This window comes from Martes martes, assembly GCF_963455335.1.
Source record: "Martes martes genome assembly, chromosome: 3".
Taxonomy (NCBI): Eukaryota; Metazoa; Chordata; class Mammalia; order Carnivora; family Mustelidae; genus Martes; species Martes martes.
In genome coordinates, this window is record NC_137890.1 from 163423178 (window position 1) to 163438526 (window position 15349).

At 44.3% G+C, this 15349-nt stretch overlaps 1 protein-coding gene across 1 annotated transcript in view; it reads left to right on the top strand.

The window, feature by feature from the left end:
* The first annotated feature begins 4698 nt into the window (after positions 1-4698).
* WDFY1 (WD repeat and FYVE domain containing 1) overlaps positions 4699-15349 on the top strand; it is a 43224-nt gene continuing 32573 nt past the window's right edge. The window contains exon 1 of the mRNA XM_080799142.1: positions 4699-4943. Coding sequence (XP_080655268.1) covers positions 4807-4943 — 137 coding nt within the window. The 5' untranslated portion in view covers positions 4699-4806. The remainder of the gene's footprint in view (positions 4944-15349) is intronic.

The window sequence follows — 15349 nt, forward strand, 5'->3', positions numbered from 1 at the left end:
CCACAAACATCCACTTTTGTCTAGGTGTCACATCCTTTTTAAATTTCTGCAGCAGTTGGCTACCTGATGGTGATCCTTACCTCCTCGCCAGACCTCCAAACACATCTTGCACCTTCCTCTCTTCCCCAGACACTCTTCATCTTCATTCATCTCCCTGAAATGCAGACCCAGGGATGTTACTACTTAGCTCAAGAATCTCTAATATTAGGCTCTGGCAAAGGTTCTCCCCTTGACCAAACTTTAGTCAGACTCCCCTAAGCCCTCTTTGTAACGAGGCTTCAACCTTAGGTTTTGGTGTCTGTCGGGACTGCATAGCCCACTTGCAGCAAGAATCCTAAGTCAGTTTAGAAAGGCTCCCCCACGGGGCACCTGGGTGGCTCAGTGGGTTAAAGCCTCTGCCTTCCGGGTCATGATCCCGGGGTCCTGGGATCGAGCCCTGCATTGGGCTCTCTGCTCCGCAGGCAGCCTGTTTCCTCCTCTCTCTCTCCCTGCCTCTCTGCCTACTTGTGATCTCTGTCTGTCAGATAAATAAATAAAATCTTTAAAAGAAAAAAAAAAGCAAGGCTCCCCCACCCTTAATATATGATTACCCTTAATATCTAATCAAATTCATCACCCACCACTGTCCCCTGGTGAAACCTGATCACTCTGGCCTGCCTTCAGAAGAATCCTGTTGGTTTAGCTAGAATCCTGGCCCCCACCCTTGCCCTTGATGCTTCCACTTAGTTCAGTGTTCATGGACACCTCCCAGCCCCCATGGTTATAATTTCCCCTGGTCCATGTTGTATTTGGAATTGAGCTCAGTTCCATACAGAGTTCTCTTTTCCCTTATCGCAACAGTTCCAGAATAAAATCTGTTCTTAACTATCGTCTAGCTCTTGTTTTTCTTTGATAGATCATACAACTCAAGGTCTCTTAGCTTAACCTTTCAAGAGGGAAAATCTGAATGGTTCATTAGCCTGGAAAAGGGTTCTCTTTGGGGAGGGAGAGAGGAAATGGCAGGTTGGCACATATCATAAAACAAGCTGATGGATTTCTGGGTGAAGCAAATTCTCGAAGAAGGGATGAAAGAAGATCATGACTGGTCTTTGTGTTTCAATAAATTTACACTGCATGTTAAAAAAGTTCACTGAACATTCATTCATCAAATAAATGGATTATAAGCACAGGAAACTATTATTTCTGTAATAGTCCACTTAATGGGAGAAATAATCTAATAATCTAGTTGAAGCAAACAATGTTATATTAAAGTGAGGTGTCTCTGCATTGAGAGTTTCTCAGTAAATACAATGAGAACATTGTTTATGGAACCAAAAATGTAGGGTCTCAGAAAGTTTTTACCACTAACTCACAGAGTTGAGGAATTAGCCAGTTTTTAAAATTCATTCATGAATTTGTTTATTTTTTCAATTTGTTTATTATTTTTTCATTTGTTTATTTATTCAATAAATGGATAATAGTCCCGTTATCCAATAAAGGGACTACATGTTTCTAGGACCCAGGCCCAGGAAACATACCCCGCCCAGGGCGGCCTGGTACACTTCATTTACACCCCTTCAAATCCCAATTTTATACGTTCAGAAGAGGCCTCTCTGCTCTTCAGTTGTGTATACAAAACTCCTGCACCTGATCATCCACTAACTCCTCCACCTGGACATCTACAGGCCCTTCGAGCTTCATATATCCAAAACCAAACTCCCTGTCTTCTTGCCCAAATACCTTCCCCAGACTGTTCCATTCCTCTGGTTGGTCATCCCACAAATCCTGGCTCCTCTTTCTTTCATACCCCACATCCAACAAAGCTCACTGGCCCCACCTTCCAGAAATATCTAGACTCTGCTGTCTTCTCACCATCTGCAGTCTGTGCTAAACCATCATCCACTCTCAACTGCCTTATTTTATTAGCCTCCCAACTGACATCCTTGCCTTTTAAAACTAAAGGCAGAACAAGGCAGTTTTCTGCCTTCAAATTCCTCCACTGGCTTCCCATCTCACTTAAAGGAAGAGCAAAAGTCCTTACCATAACCTCAGGGCTTAACATGGTCCGTCTGGTGACCCTTCTTCCTCATCTCTCTGTATTCCTCACTCACTCTGCTCCAGCCACACCAGCTGCTTTGCCAGCCCTGGAAAACCGCACTTACCTCAGGGCCTTAGCACTTGCTGTTCCTTTCCAGGAAAGGAGATCTTCCATATTTCTATATGGTTTGCTCCCTTCTCTTCTTCTTTGCTCAGATGTCACCTTCCCCATGGGGCCTTTCCTCAGGCTGCATTCTCTGCAAGCAGATGCTGAGACAGAGATTGGTGTGCAGGGTATTTATTAAGCATTCATAGCTGTGAAGAGAGGCAGCGGTAACAGGATTAGGCAGGAGAAGTAAGTAGTCAGCTGAAATACAGGCCTGACAAAACCTCATCCAACCTGGGAGAGAGCTCTATCAGTGTGTCCTGCACCAGACCAACATGGCCAGGCCTTTATAGTCCTTTCTCATTTAGTTACTGAATTTTGTCTGTGCCATGAAGGGCATGGCCAAGCCATGGTGGCTCCCTTCTTCTGAAGCCGACCCTGAGGGAGCTGCAGGCCAAGAGTGTTTGCTGATTGCCTCCCTTGTATGAAGGCAATCTGTGTTTAAAATTACAATTAATTACAATTTTTAATTACAATTAAAATTGTAATACCCTTAATCGTCCTTATCACCCTTCACTGTTTTATTTTTTCATAGCACTTAACACCTTTTAATATACTATGTAACTTAGTTATTTATTTTATTATCTGATTCTTTTACTGGAATATACGTTCTAATGGACGAGTGAGTTTTGTGTCTTTGGAACACAGCTGCATGCAGAATGGTGCCTGGCTCATAGCAGGCATTCAATAGATATGTGTTGTTTGAAACTGTCATTTAGTAGCCTGTCTAATAATCATACTGTAAAAGCCTTGCAAGAACCATGTCTTTTTTTTTTAAATTTTATTTATTTATTTGACAGAGATCACAAGTAGGCAGAGAGGCAGGCAGAGAGAGAGAGAGAGAGAGAGAGAAGCAGGCTCCTTGCAGAGCAGAGAGCCCGATGCGGGGCTCGATCCCAGGACCCTGAGATCATGACCTGAGCCAAAGGCAGAGGCTTAACCCACTGAGCCACCCAGGCATCCTGCAAGAACCATGTCTAATTCATCTTGCCAGCATATGGTCCTTAGTAGGTGTATAATACATGTTTGTTGAATAAATGAATAATGAATGAAATAATGAAATAAATGAATAAATCCACTAATGACTATTTTGTGAAACACATGTGTAATTTAAAATTCATTAGCTATATTAAAAAATAATGAGAAACAGGTAATATTAATTTTTAAAATATCTAACTCAGTATATCTAAATTTTATCATTTCAACATGTAAGCGATATGAAAATTATTAATGAAATATCTTTTTGTTTTGTTTCATACTGAGTCTTTAAAATTCGGTGTATATTTTGCCCCCATACCATAACTCAATTTGGACTAGTCACATTTTAAGTGTTGGATAGCCCTGTGTACCCACAACTGTATTGGAATTCTGCAGTTCATTAGTCAGAATAATACAGTGTTGGGGGGAGTGTGGGTTGGAGAAGGGAGGTCTCCAGGGTCAATGATTTTCTGGGTCCCCATCATGACCCTTTAACTTAGCTGCTGATGTGCTCCAGCCAAAAGCTACCTGAAACACATTCATAGTTGAACATGTTGGGTTGGTTGCTAATTGGCAGAAGGCATATGATGGGAACTATGGGGCATTGGTGAATGAAAGAACTTATTGTGGGACTTAGGTTTCTATTAGGTGATTTCAGGGAGGGTTTAAGGAAGAAGGGTTTTCCTCTGGACTGGGCTGGATGCTGTCATGAAACGGGGATAATTCTATGATTGGAGGTTTTAATTTGGTCTAGAGGGAGGAAGACTAGGCAGAAGCTAAAGCTGTAATTGGTAAAGAAACAGGAGTCACTCTTATTGGCCAGAATAGAGGAATATTTGTTCATTTTCATGGCTTGAACAATTTCATGTTTTGCTGTGTTTATATATGATTATAGAGTGGCATTGTCTAATGTTTATGTTCTGCAAGAACCAGCTGTGAGCACCAGGCCAGCTCCCAGCAATGCAGACGCCTGGCTCAGAGTACCAAGCCAGCTCCTGGAGTTCTAGAGCTACTTTTCTCTTTCTAATAGATGTGCGACTTTAAGCAAGTGATTTAATTTCTCCATGGTCCAGTTTTTTTGTCTCTAAAATGAGAATACAAGAACACTCACCTCTCAATCTCTTAAAGTTTATTAGCAGCATTAAACAAGACAATCCATGTAAAGAAACTGGAATAGTGCCTGGTTTATAGTCACCACTCAATGAGTGTCCCTGACTGTCATTCAAGGATTCTAAACTGCCCTATATTTTTTCAGAATTCCAATATCTTGGAACGTCTTCCAAACAATGGCTTCTTAGAATAAACACAAAGTAGTAGTATTTCCATTAGGCTCTGGTTTGGGAGACAATTCCTCATCCCCTCCATCTGCTCAATCCATTCCTGGGTAAATGCCTTCACTTTTCAACCTTTATCACTTTCCGCGTCCGCGGCAGGCGCCCTCTGGGGCGCTCCGCCTGCCTTCGGAGTTTTTGGCTGCGCGGCTTCCCCAGGCAATACGGTCTGGGGCGGCAGCACTCGGGAGCTTACGGCGGCGCAGCGCCCATGCGGCCCGGGAGCCGGAGCAGAACCCGTGCGTCCCCGCCCGCCCGGCCGTCAGCTGATGGGCCGCCCGCCGGGGAGGCCGCCGCCGCCGCCGCCGCGCGAACATGGCGGCCGAGATCCACTCCAGGCCGCAGAGCAGCCGTCCGGTGCTGCTGAGCAAGATCGAGGGGCACCAGGACGCCGTCACGGCCGCGCTGCTCATCCCCAAGGAGGACGGCGTCATCACCGCCAGCGAGGACAGGTAGGGCCGGCGGGCGGTGCGCGGGCCGAGACGCGATCCGGGCGGCCCGTACTCCCGCAGGCGACGGGGTGTGGGGGCAGTAGGGTCGGCGGTCTCCCTCTCCGCGTGGGGGCGTCCTCGGCCCCCGGAATTGCGCCGCGCCCCTCCAGTCCGGGATCTTCACCCTTTAGCTCGAGACCCTCGTCCCACCGCGCTCCTCCGGACCGCCCCGCGGTCCTACTGCGTCTTTCCAGCCCAGGACCCCAGTCCCAGTGCGCCCCTTCAGTCGGGAACCCCCACCGTGCCCCCGTAGCCCGGGATCCTCCCCCCTTGTAGCCCGGGACCCCTGACCCGCCCCTCTAGCCCGGGACCCTCATCCCCTTGAGCCCCTCCAGTCAGTGACCCCCCACCCCATCTGTTTGGGTCGGGATCCTCACCCCCTCCAGCCTAGCAACCCTGTCCCACCGCGCCCCTTCCAGTGCGGGACTCCCGTTCCTGCTCTCCTTTGTGGGGTTTTGCTTGCTCCTAGAAAGCGTCGCGACCTCTATGGGGTGGGGGTGGGGTGGGGGGCGCTTGGCTGTCGGCGGTCAGTTCCAAGCTTTGGAGCCAGGAGTACTGGCGGCAGTGCCAGGGATTCCCTTCTCTCAGCAGAACTTCGGGGCTTTCACTCTCTTCCCTACTCTAGGGTTGACAACACTTTTCGCACAGCACCGGCTCCCTAGATCAGTTATTTTTTTTTACAGCTGCTATTACCATCTGAACTCTTATTTACTACATAGTTTTTTGGGTGTTTTTTTGTTTGTTTTGTTTTTTTTAAAGAGACTTATTTTTGAGAAGGTTAGATGCTTTTATTTCAAGGAAAAATTTATTTTCCACCGTTAATGGAAAACCAGTATCATTTGCCATAAAGAATTAAACTCATAGCTAAAACATGTCTCTATGCACCTAAAGTCACTTCTTTCCAGCTCATTGGTCGGCCCAGGGCTGTGTGATTGGATTGAAGACATATTATTTGTATTAAAACTTTAGTGTTTTTAAAACCTTAAGTCTTTAAAAGGTTTGTGGCTTTACGGTGGGAAATTTGGAGGAAATGACTGATGTTTGCAGAGTGAAATTGTGTTTCCTTGCTACAATGAGTGCTCTTAAATGGTGATATTTCAAAAGTCATAAAAGCCTTCTGGAAGGTGGGAGGTACTTGCTGTCCCCTTAGAGCTGACAGCATAGTCCACCCCTCTGCAGTCATAGCTTTTGAAGTACCGTTTAGGGGCCTGTCCTGATTGGGAACAGAAAACCTGAAGCCTCCAGTGCCTACTTGACCTTTGTATTTTGCTTTTTGAGTCCTTTTATTGTAAGCAGGCAGTAGTCTCTCCAGTTCATTTGCATGTAGCTAACTTCAAAGGAGGTGGGGAGCAGTTGGAAAGACCTGGGTGTTGGTGTGCAGAAGCTGTAAGGGAAAGGAAGAAGGGGGAGGGGGCATGAGCCACAGGGAAAAGAAGGGAACGTGGGGGAAAAAAAAAGAGGCAAAGGACACAATAATGATATTTGCACGATATGAACTTAGACGCAGACAACATTTTATAAAACTTAGCTATCTTATTCAGTAAAATATCTTATCCGTGACTCATGCATGTTGGATAAATTGCTGAATATTTGAGATTACTGGCCAGGAGCAGTGCTGATAAAAGTTTTATGGAAAGTGATTACTTAGCTGCTCTGGGACTGAAATGTTCTGGGGGAGCCTTAGATCAGCTCATTTTTTCACTGGGGCACAGCAGGGCTCTTGCTGATGACTGGACCAGATGATGCTTGGAGTCTTGTGTTTCTAATTTGTGTTTCAGGCCCCCTGGAGCTTCCTTGAAGGTAGGGCATTTTTGAGCAGGTGCCTTACTTTATCAGATTTATGAAGGCACTTGGCTATGGGTTTTTGTTGTTGTTGGATGTAGTGCTGTGTCTTTACATTGTCATATATATGTGTCATCCTCTTCAATCATTCATTCATACATTCATAGATTCATTGATTCATAGATTTAGAAATACTGTACCAATTGAGTCCAGGCTCAGGTAGTAGAGCAGGGATCAAAAGTCACAGCACCTGCCCTCCTGACTTCTGATTCATTGATTTTTATGGCCCTTGACCTGATGGAACCAGCATATTAGGGAAACAGAATACTGACCACCCTTATTCATCAAACAAGCATTTATTAGACATTGGGCTGGATCTGTGGGGTAGAACGACAGTGATGCCAGAATCTCTGTTTCCAAAGGGCTGGACAGACCGGTGAGGAGGTGGCCCTGTGCTCTCAGCTTTCAGGGTGTTGGGGAGACACAGAGGAAAGAGTGTCCTTGAGGGCCAGGGTTCAAGGAAAGCCTCAGGAGATGTCACTGGATAGAGGAGTGGACTGTGTGAAGGAAAGAGGGTGCACAGACCTGCTCCAGGCAGATGGAAAGAACAGGATGCAATGAAGAACCACCGTTACATCTAGGTGACCAGAGCAAAAGGTGTATGAGTAGCCATGGCAGGGGAGAGTCCTGAGAGCTGGAGGGCCTAGTGTCCAGTTTTGGAAGGGCCTTTCTTGTGCACCACTCTTAGGAATTGGACTTCAGATTGCCGGTAGTAAGGAACCATGAGGTGACAAAGCAAAGCAGGTGACATGATCAGAATTTATACTTTGGAAATAACAATGGCTAACCTTTTAACCTTTTCAGTAGCTCCAAAATTCAGTGTATTCTAAAAGTCACAGGTAGGTTAGTTAGTTTGTTTGTAAACTGGGCCTGAAAACTCACTGGTGCAAAAACTCACTTGGCCTGAAGAGACGAGACTGTACTCTTTATTTATCCCGTGCTGTGTGAGTGCTCATGCATTCCCCTGCAGAAGCAGCCGTGCATGTAACCTCAGGGGCTGTCCCCAGGCCCTGCTGGGGGTGTTTGGAACAGAGGGTGGGTTTATGCATCCCACTGCGTGGGCCATTAACGTTTAGGAAATGGAGGCACAAAGGATCCTGAAGTCACTCCCCAAGGCCTTGTAGCTAGTAAGTGATTAGATGAAGATTTGAACCCAGGTCTGATTGGGAGGCTCTGGTTCTTTCTGCCATCATCCAGCTGCGTGTTTGGGCAAAGTGAATCCAGGCAGTATCGGTCAACGATCAACTGTTCCGGCAGCAAGTGTAAAATACTAGGATTCTACCTTTTGCTATGATTCAGTTATCCTTCCTTCTTTCAGTTTTTTTGTTTTTTTAAACAAAGCTTACACCTTTTCTGTATAACTTCTGCTTTAATGCTCAGAACACTAACTCTTAACATTTAAAGTAGGCTCCAGCCAAAGTTAATTCGTTTTATAAATGCTAAAAGCAGCGGGAACTGGCTTGAGAGCATTTTGAGAGGAAAAATGAAAGATATGAGGGTCACCTGAAGTTAGTGTCCAGTTTTCTAAACTAGGCCAGTGTTCTCAAAGAGGGGTGATTTGGGCCCACAGGGCAGTTTAGCAGGGTCTGGAGACATTTTGGTTGTCGCAACTGGAGGAGGGTATTGCTGGCATCTAGTGGGTGGAGGCCAGAGATGGGGCACAACATCCTGTAAAGCGCAGGACACCAAGTACCTCGCGAAAAGAATTACCAGCCCCAGATGTCAATAGTGCCGTGTTTGAGATACCCTGGGTTAGGCTTTGTGTAGTTATTTATCTGGTCTTTCTCGACAGTGGTTCTCAAACTTGAGCCTATATCAGATTCTGACACTGACGCTGGAGTGGGGCTTGAGAGTTTGCCTTTCTTCCAAGTTCCCAGTGATGTTGATGCTGATGCTGCTGGTCCACGAACCCCACTTTGAGAACCACTTTCTATCAGAGTTTCTTGTCATGGTGCTTGCCTGCGTAGGCCCACTGGGGGTGAACACTATGTACTTTGCATTCTTTTCTGTCAGTTTCTGGGATATATTTACCTGGAGTCATTTAATTGTACCCATTGATTTCCCATTAAAACCAAACTGTGGGGGCACCTGGGTGGCTCAATGGGTTAGGCCTTTGCCTTCAGCTCAGGTCATGATCCCAGGGTGCTGGGATCCAGCCCCGCATTGGGCTCTCTGCTCAGCAGGGAGCCTGCTTCGCCCTCTCTGCCTGCCTCTCTGCCTACTTGTGATCTCTGTCTGTCAAATAAATAAATAAAATCTTTTAAAAAAATAAAAAAAATAAAACCAAACTGTGTATGACAAATGTGAAAACACACAATCCCCTCAAAGAGTGTTAAACCCATGTGGAACACTGAGCCTAATTCCATTGTACCTGGAGTCACTGGAAATGGTTTGGCCTGTGAGCTTACGGGTCTGATCTGAAATGTTGGAGTTCCTGTGCCACAAAGGGTTAACAGAAAATGGCAACTCCTCTCTTGTGTGCATTCATGTAGATTTTGTTAGAGTCATAATTACCCCAAACTCCTTTGTCACACTAGACCTGAATTTGTGTTTTTAACTTTAGTTTGCAGTTGCTTGAACTTGGGAACTGCTGTTTTCCTGCTTGCCAAGTACGCTACGTTTGTAAATCTTAAAAAAAAAAAAAAAATTCTTGAATCAATAAAATAGGACAGCCTGTCTCTCTCTCGAGTCAGGAAACTGTAAAAGTAAAAGTACTAACCTGAGTGGTAAGTTGAGGAATTTGAACTACAGCAATCATTTTGCGGATAGTGGGAACAGAAAACGAGACTCGGCTTTCTGAACAGAACTGAAATATGGTTAGACGGTGAGAAACCCATTCCCTGGACACATCTGCCTTTTGATCTTTTTTTTTCCTATGGACTGCATCACAAATTTCTTAAGAGTCAGTGGAAGGGTAGAATTTTTAAAAGAAAAAACTTTATGATAAAGCCTTAGAAATAAGGCAAGGCTGCCGTGTTCAGGTTTGGAAGACAGTTGGAAGATGAGCAGACTTATGCCCTTGCATCAGGGTCTGGAGGCCGTGATTGATTTCTGCGAGGAACTCAGTTTCCTGGCCGCAGTCAAACAAAGGCAGATCTCGTGTGTTTTGGACGTTGCACTTAGGCTGGTAAACCGTAACAATTAGAGAAATCCAACTTTTAACATATATGGGTACATCTACGTTTCTTACTGCTGTTATTTTGACGTACTTGTTTCCTTTTAGACACTTCTAAGCATATTAAGGTAGTTTGAGGGAAAAATTATATATTTACTAACTGTTCACATGGAAGCAATTTTGAATCAACAACTTGATTTTTAAGCGTTACACTTCAGAGAAAGCCTGGCATAGCTGGAAGCCGTTGGCTTTTACAGAAACCCGGGGTGTTAACTGCTGTGTTTTTGTTGTCACGCAGTGCCTAAAAGTAGACTCTTTGATTTGTGTTAGAAAATAAAACGAAGAAGTGAGAAGGAAGGAAGCATTTATTCCTCTGTTGTTAGGGTGGCCCTTTACTGTGAGGATCACTTTCTTTTTATAGCATAGTCAAGAGCGGATTCTCGATCAGAATGCCTGAGCTTGAATCCCAGCCATGTGACCCGGGGGGGGGGGTTGCTTATTCTTTCTGTGCCATGGTTTTCTCATCTGCAAAATGGGGATAGAACCTGCCCTGAAATTGGATTAATTAATATTCAAAGTGCATCGAACAGTGGCCAGCACAGGGAAAGCACTGTGTATGTGTTGGCCATTATTATTTCCCACGGAATTATTTTAATCTCATCAAAAGCTAAAGAGTTTGCTTTGCGTGTGTATGTGTGTAAATTAAAAAAAAATTCTGAATGAAGTAGCACAATAACAATTTTGGGAGTCACTTACAAACCTAAGTTCTTGTAACTGTCTTTGAGTCGTGTCTTCTCATCATTTCCATATTGGTCAGGAGTCATTTCAGTCATGAGTTTTCTGTTATAAAATCTTTGCCCTGCTGTGTTCGGGGGCCCCAAGACCACCCCTCAGTTCATTGATTCATTAGGAGAACTGCCAGCATATGGTCGTCCTCAGGGCCATGATTTATTACAGCGAAAGGACACAGACAGAACTGGTGAGGGAAAGGTATGGGGTGAAGTCTGGAGGAAAGCAGCATGAGCTTCTGGGAGTCCTAACCCGTGTAGAGTCACACAGAAAGTGCTTCATTCCTCCAGCATTGACTTCTGACCACACACGTAAAGTATTGTCTCCCAGGAGGCTCATTAGCAACTCTGTACCCCTGCTTTTACCAGGGGGCTGGTACCCTCTGCCTAGCGCTTGCCAAACTTCCAGACTCCCAGATGGAAAGCCGGTGGGCAGTGGTCTCTCAGCTGTTAGTTTGAAGGAATCAATAAACAGACCTGGTAGGAAGAAAGAAGTGTGGAACAGAATTGAAAATGAGGCTACTCTTCCTGAGTGCCTCAAACTTTGCTTTTGGGGGGTTAGTTTAACCTTGTGTCTCGAGACATGTAGGCTATGGATAGAGTTTGGACTTTTTTTTTTTTCCCCTAAGTTGAAGTGTTTAATGGACCCTCTGTTGACGCCTCCTGCCTGGATTGCTTCTGCTGCTAGAGGTTCTGATGGCTTTTTAGCCTTCTTGGTAGCACAGAGGTCACCAAAAATCATTTTGATGCTAACGGTGAGCAGATAACAACAGGAATGGTTCCTCAAGTAAAAAAGAAAACATGTGCAGGTAGAAAACCATCCGTCTGACTTTTGGAGAGGCATTACTCATTTAAGAGCTGCTGGAGGTGCCACGTAAGTGGCCTTCCTCTTGGGATTAGAAATCTGCCTGTGACAAAGTCAGGAGTCCAAGCGTCATCATCACGGGCAGTTAAAGCTGTTCAGAAAAAGAAAAAAAAAAAAAGCTGTTCAGAATTCCTTCCCTAGACTGTAGAAGGAGATGGAAATTTAAATTTTTCTCAGCCAATCTAATTTTCCTTGGGAAGGGCGGGGAATAAAAGATGGTTTCCCTGCCTTTCTGTTAAGATAGTCAGTTCAATAAAAATCTAGTGTTTCCCCCCTTTGTTACCAAAGGAGAAAGGCTTCTTTCCACAGCAGGAATGAAGAGGGCAGAGTTCAAGAGACTTGGCTGAAAGGAAACTGCTATTTACTTGATAAAAGCAGACTGCACTGATGACCATATCCTTTTCCTTCTCTTACAGGCTAGCATCCTGACGGTAGAGAAAGCACCGAGGCTTCCAGAGTTACACTTGGTGTCTGTAGCCCTGGAAGGTAGTTAGAGTAGGGAAGAATATCCTTTGCTGAAGGTAACAGAAATGTTTGGTGATTTATCAAGATATGAAATAGTATCAGGAGTCCTAAAAGTGACTGGGAAATCAGATTTCCTCAAACTTAACTAGTGTAAGAGTTTAAAAATACCAGGGCTTGGGCTTAATTTGTAACATATGCTGTCCTCTGTATTCTGTGTTTAATTGGTTAATTGAGTAATCCTTGTTTATCAGTTTATAATGTAAAAATGGTTGAATTGCTTTCATTTAGCTGTTTTGGGATAATTAGGGTGTTTTTTGAGAAATTTAAAAAGGGGAGCCTGGGTGGCTCAGTCATTTGGGCGTCCAACTCTTGAGTTTAGACTAGGTCTTGATCTCAGGGTCATGAGTTCAAGCCTTGGGCACCACGCTGGGCACGGAGCCTACTTCAAAACAAAACAACAACTGGTTTTAGAAATGCTGATGTGTCGGTCTAGACAGAATTTGGCCTTGTGATTTTACCAAAGCACTTGTGTGCTTTTTGAATCTATTTATCAAAGTGTGGGCGTGATTTTCAAGGTAATCGTATTGGAAAATAAACTGTATTGAATCCAGATGTCGGTCTCATGGAGTTTTAGGTTTAAAAGTGATACTAATCTGCACTCCCACAAGATGCTTTCGGGTTGGAGAGCCAGTGCTTTTCACAAGAACCGTGCTTGGAATCTATCTTCATTCCTCCTCTTTCTAGTTTAAGCAGATGAGGCTTTATAAAAGACTTGGTGATTTCCTACATTTTCAACTTGCTTTTAATGAGTGCTTATTCAGTACTTTTAAATCCTTGACACTCAGTAAAGGCCATATGCTATTTATACTTCATTTTAAGGTCAGAATCCTAAGTATTCTTCAAAGTATTTAGGGGCACCTGGTTGGCTCAGTCAGGTAAGCATCTGCCTTTGACTCAGATCATGATCCCTGGGTCCTGGGATCCAGCCCTGTGTCTGGCTCTCGGCTCAGTGGGGAGCCTGCTTCTCCTGACTGCTGCTCTCCCTGCTTGTGTGCGCCTGCTTTCTGTCTCTCTCTCTCTCTCTCTCTCTGTCAGATAAATAAAATCTTAAAAAAAAGGGGGGGGTATTCTATTTTTGGAACAGATAGCATTGTATCACTTAGTTATTGCTGTGAAACAAACCACTTCAAAATTCAGTGGCTTAAAACAGCAAGTACAGTTGACTCTTGAACAACATGATTTTGGACTGTGCAGGCCCTCTTCTATGTGGATTTCTTACAATATGGTACTATGAATGTATTTTCCGTTCTATTTTCTTAATAACTTTTTCTCTTCTCTAGCTTATTTTATTCTAAAAATAAATGCCCATTGACTGATGAATGGGTAAAGAAGGTGTGTGTGTGTATGTGTATGTGTGTATATATTTTTATATATATATGATATATATAATGGAACACTGGCCATTACAAAGAATGAAGTCTTGCTATTTGCAATGACATGGATGGAGCCAGAGTGTATTATGCTAAGCAAAATAAGTGAGAGAAAAGCAGATACTGAATGATTTCACTCATATGTGGAATTTAAGGGAAAAAAACAGATGAACATATGGGAAGGAAAAAAAAAAAGAGAGGGAAGCAAACTGTAAGAGACTTTTAACCATAGAAAACAAACTGAGGGTGTCTGGAGGGAGGGAGGTGGGGGATGGGCTAGATGAGTGATGGGGATCCACACTTGTCATGAGCACTGGGTGTTGTATGTAAGGGGTGAATTCTACTCCTGAAACCAGTATTGCACTATATATTAGCTAGGTTTGAATGAAAATTTGAAACAAAAAACAAAATACCTGTTAGTCACGAGAGATTTTGTTAAGTCACTGTTCCTGTTTAGCATAGAAATCAGGATTTCTTTGTACCAAATAAGAGCTTTGAAGTTAGACCTCGACTTTTCCACACTCTAGATTTGTTTGGAGGGAAAAAGTTACTTAATTCTTCATGTTTCCTTATTGTTTAGAGGTTACTGCTTTGGAGGATAAAATGTAGAATTTTCTAAAAAGAGTTTTTTTTTTTTTAAATTGTTTTATTATTTACCATATAAAAGCTGCTCGGCGTTGAATTATTTACTTTTGTAATGTCTTGAAATGTGAAATTTTCATCATCCTCTGATAAAAGAGCAATAAAATTGGACAAAACAACCAGACAAACTGATGTTGGTTTGTTTGATTTTAGGGCTTTGACTCTCCTTACTTTTGCTAAGTATAAAATGGAGGTCTTAGCTGTCATCATTGCCATGAGGATATGGCATCACGTTCTCAACCGACAGTAGCCTTTCCTGGATCCCGATGTGTTTTCTAGAATATAGGAAGTAGCTTTGTCTGCCACTACAGTTCACTGCTGTGAACTTAGAAGAAGTCAAGCAGGGACACGTTTATCAAGAGGCACGGTGCATTGCCTTGTGTCTTTCAGGCCTCGTGGCCCTGAGTCTTTTGGGGTCTTCTCTTTCCTGCCTTTCTGCATCTGATTCCTTCACCCAGCTGTGCCTCCTGCTCACTTCTCCTGGGGGGTGACATTCTCAAGGTTGTGTCCACATAGCACCTCTAGTCCTTGAGTCCTAGTCCATGGGTCCGTGTCCCCTTCTTAGCTCTGGGCGTGTGTGGCCCTCTGCACAGACCTCCTCCAGGCATCAGATCCCTGACTAGACTCGATGGGGGACCGACAAGCTCCAGACTTCAAGGCCTCACCCGTGGCAGGAGTGTCTGTTGAAGACAGAATCAGCCTCAGGGGAGAACTCTCAGGGAGGGATGACCAGAACCTCTTAGGCTCTGCCTTACTGAAGAGAAGTGGCTGCAGCCTGCTTGGAGTTGCCTCGGATTCTAGAGCCTGCGCTTGCCCTGGAGCTTCAGTCCGAGGCCTGTGTCACTGCTCAGCCTTGTTTGCTTGTGTTGGGAGTGATTTAATGGATGCATTCGTAGGGAGTGCACAGTTTTCACATTTATTTATTGATTGATTTTTAAAATTTTATTTACTTAAAAGAGAGAGAGCACAAGTGGGGTGAGGGGCAGAGGGAGAAGCAGACTCTCCGCTGAGCTGGGATCCTGACTCGGGGCTTGATCCCAGGATCCTGGGATCGTGACTAGAGCTGAAGGCAGACGCTTAACCCGCTGAGCCACCTAGGGGTTCCCAGTATTCACATTTAGATAGCTGCCTTGAAGCTGAACAGATACATCCTTGAGTGCCTGAGGGCTCGTGAAGAGTTGTTTAATTGTTGGCTTCTTGTTCTGCTTACCGAGTGGAGG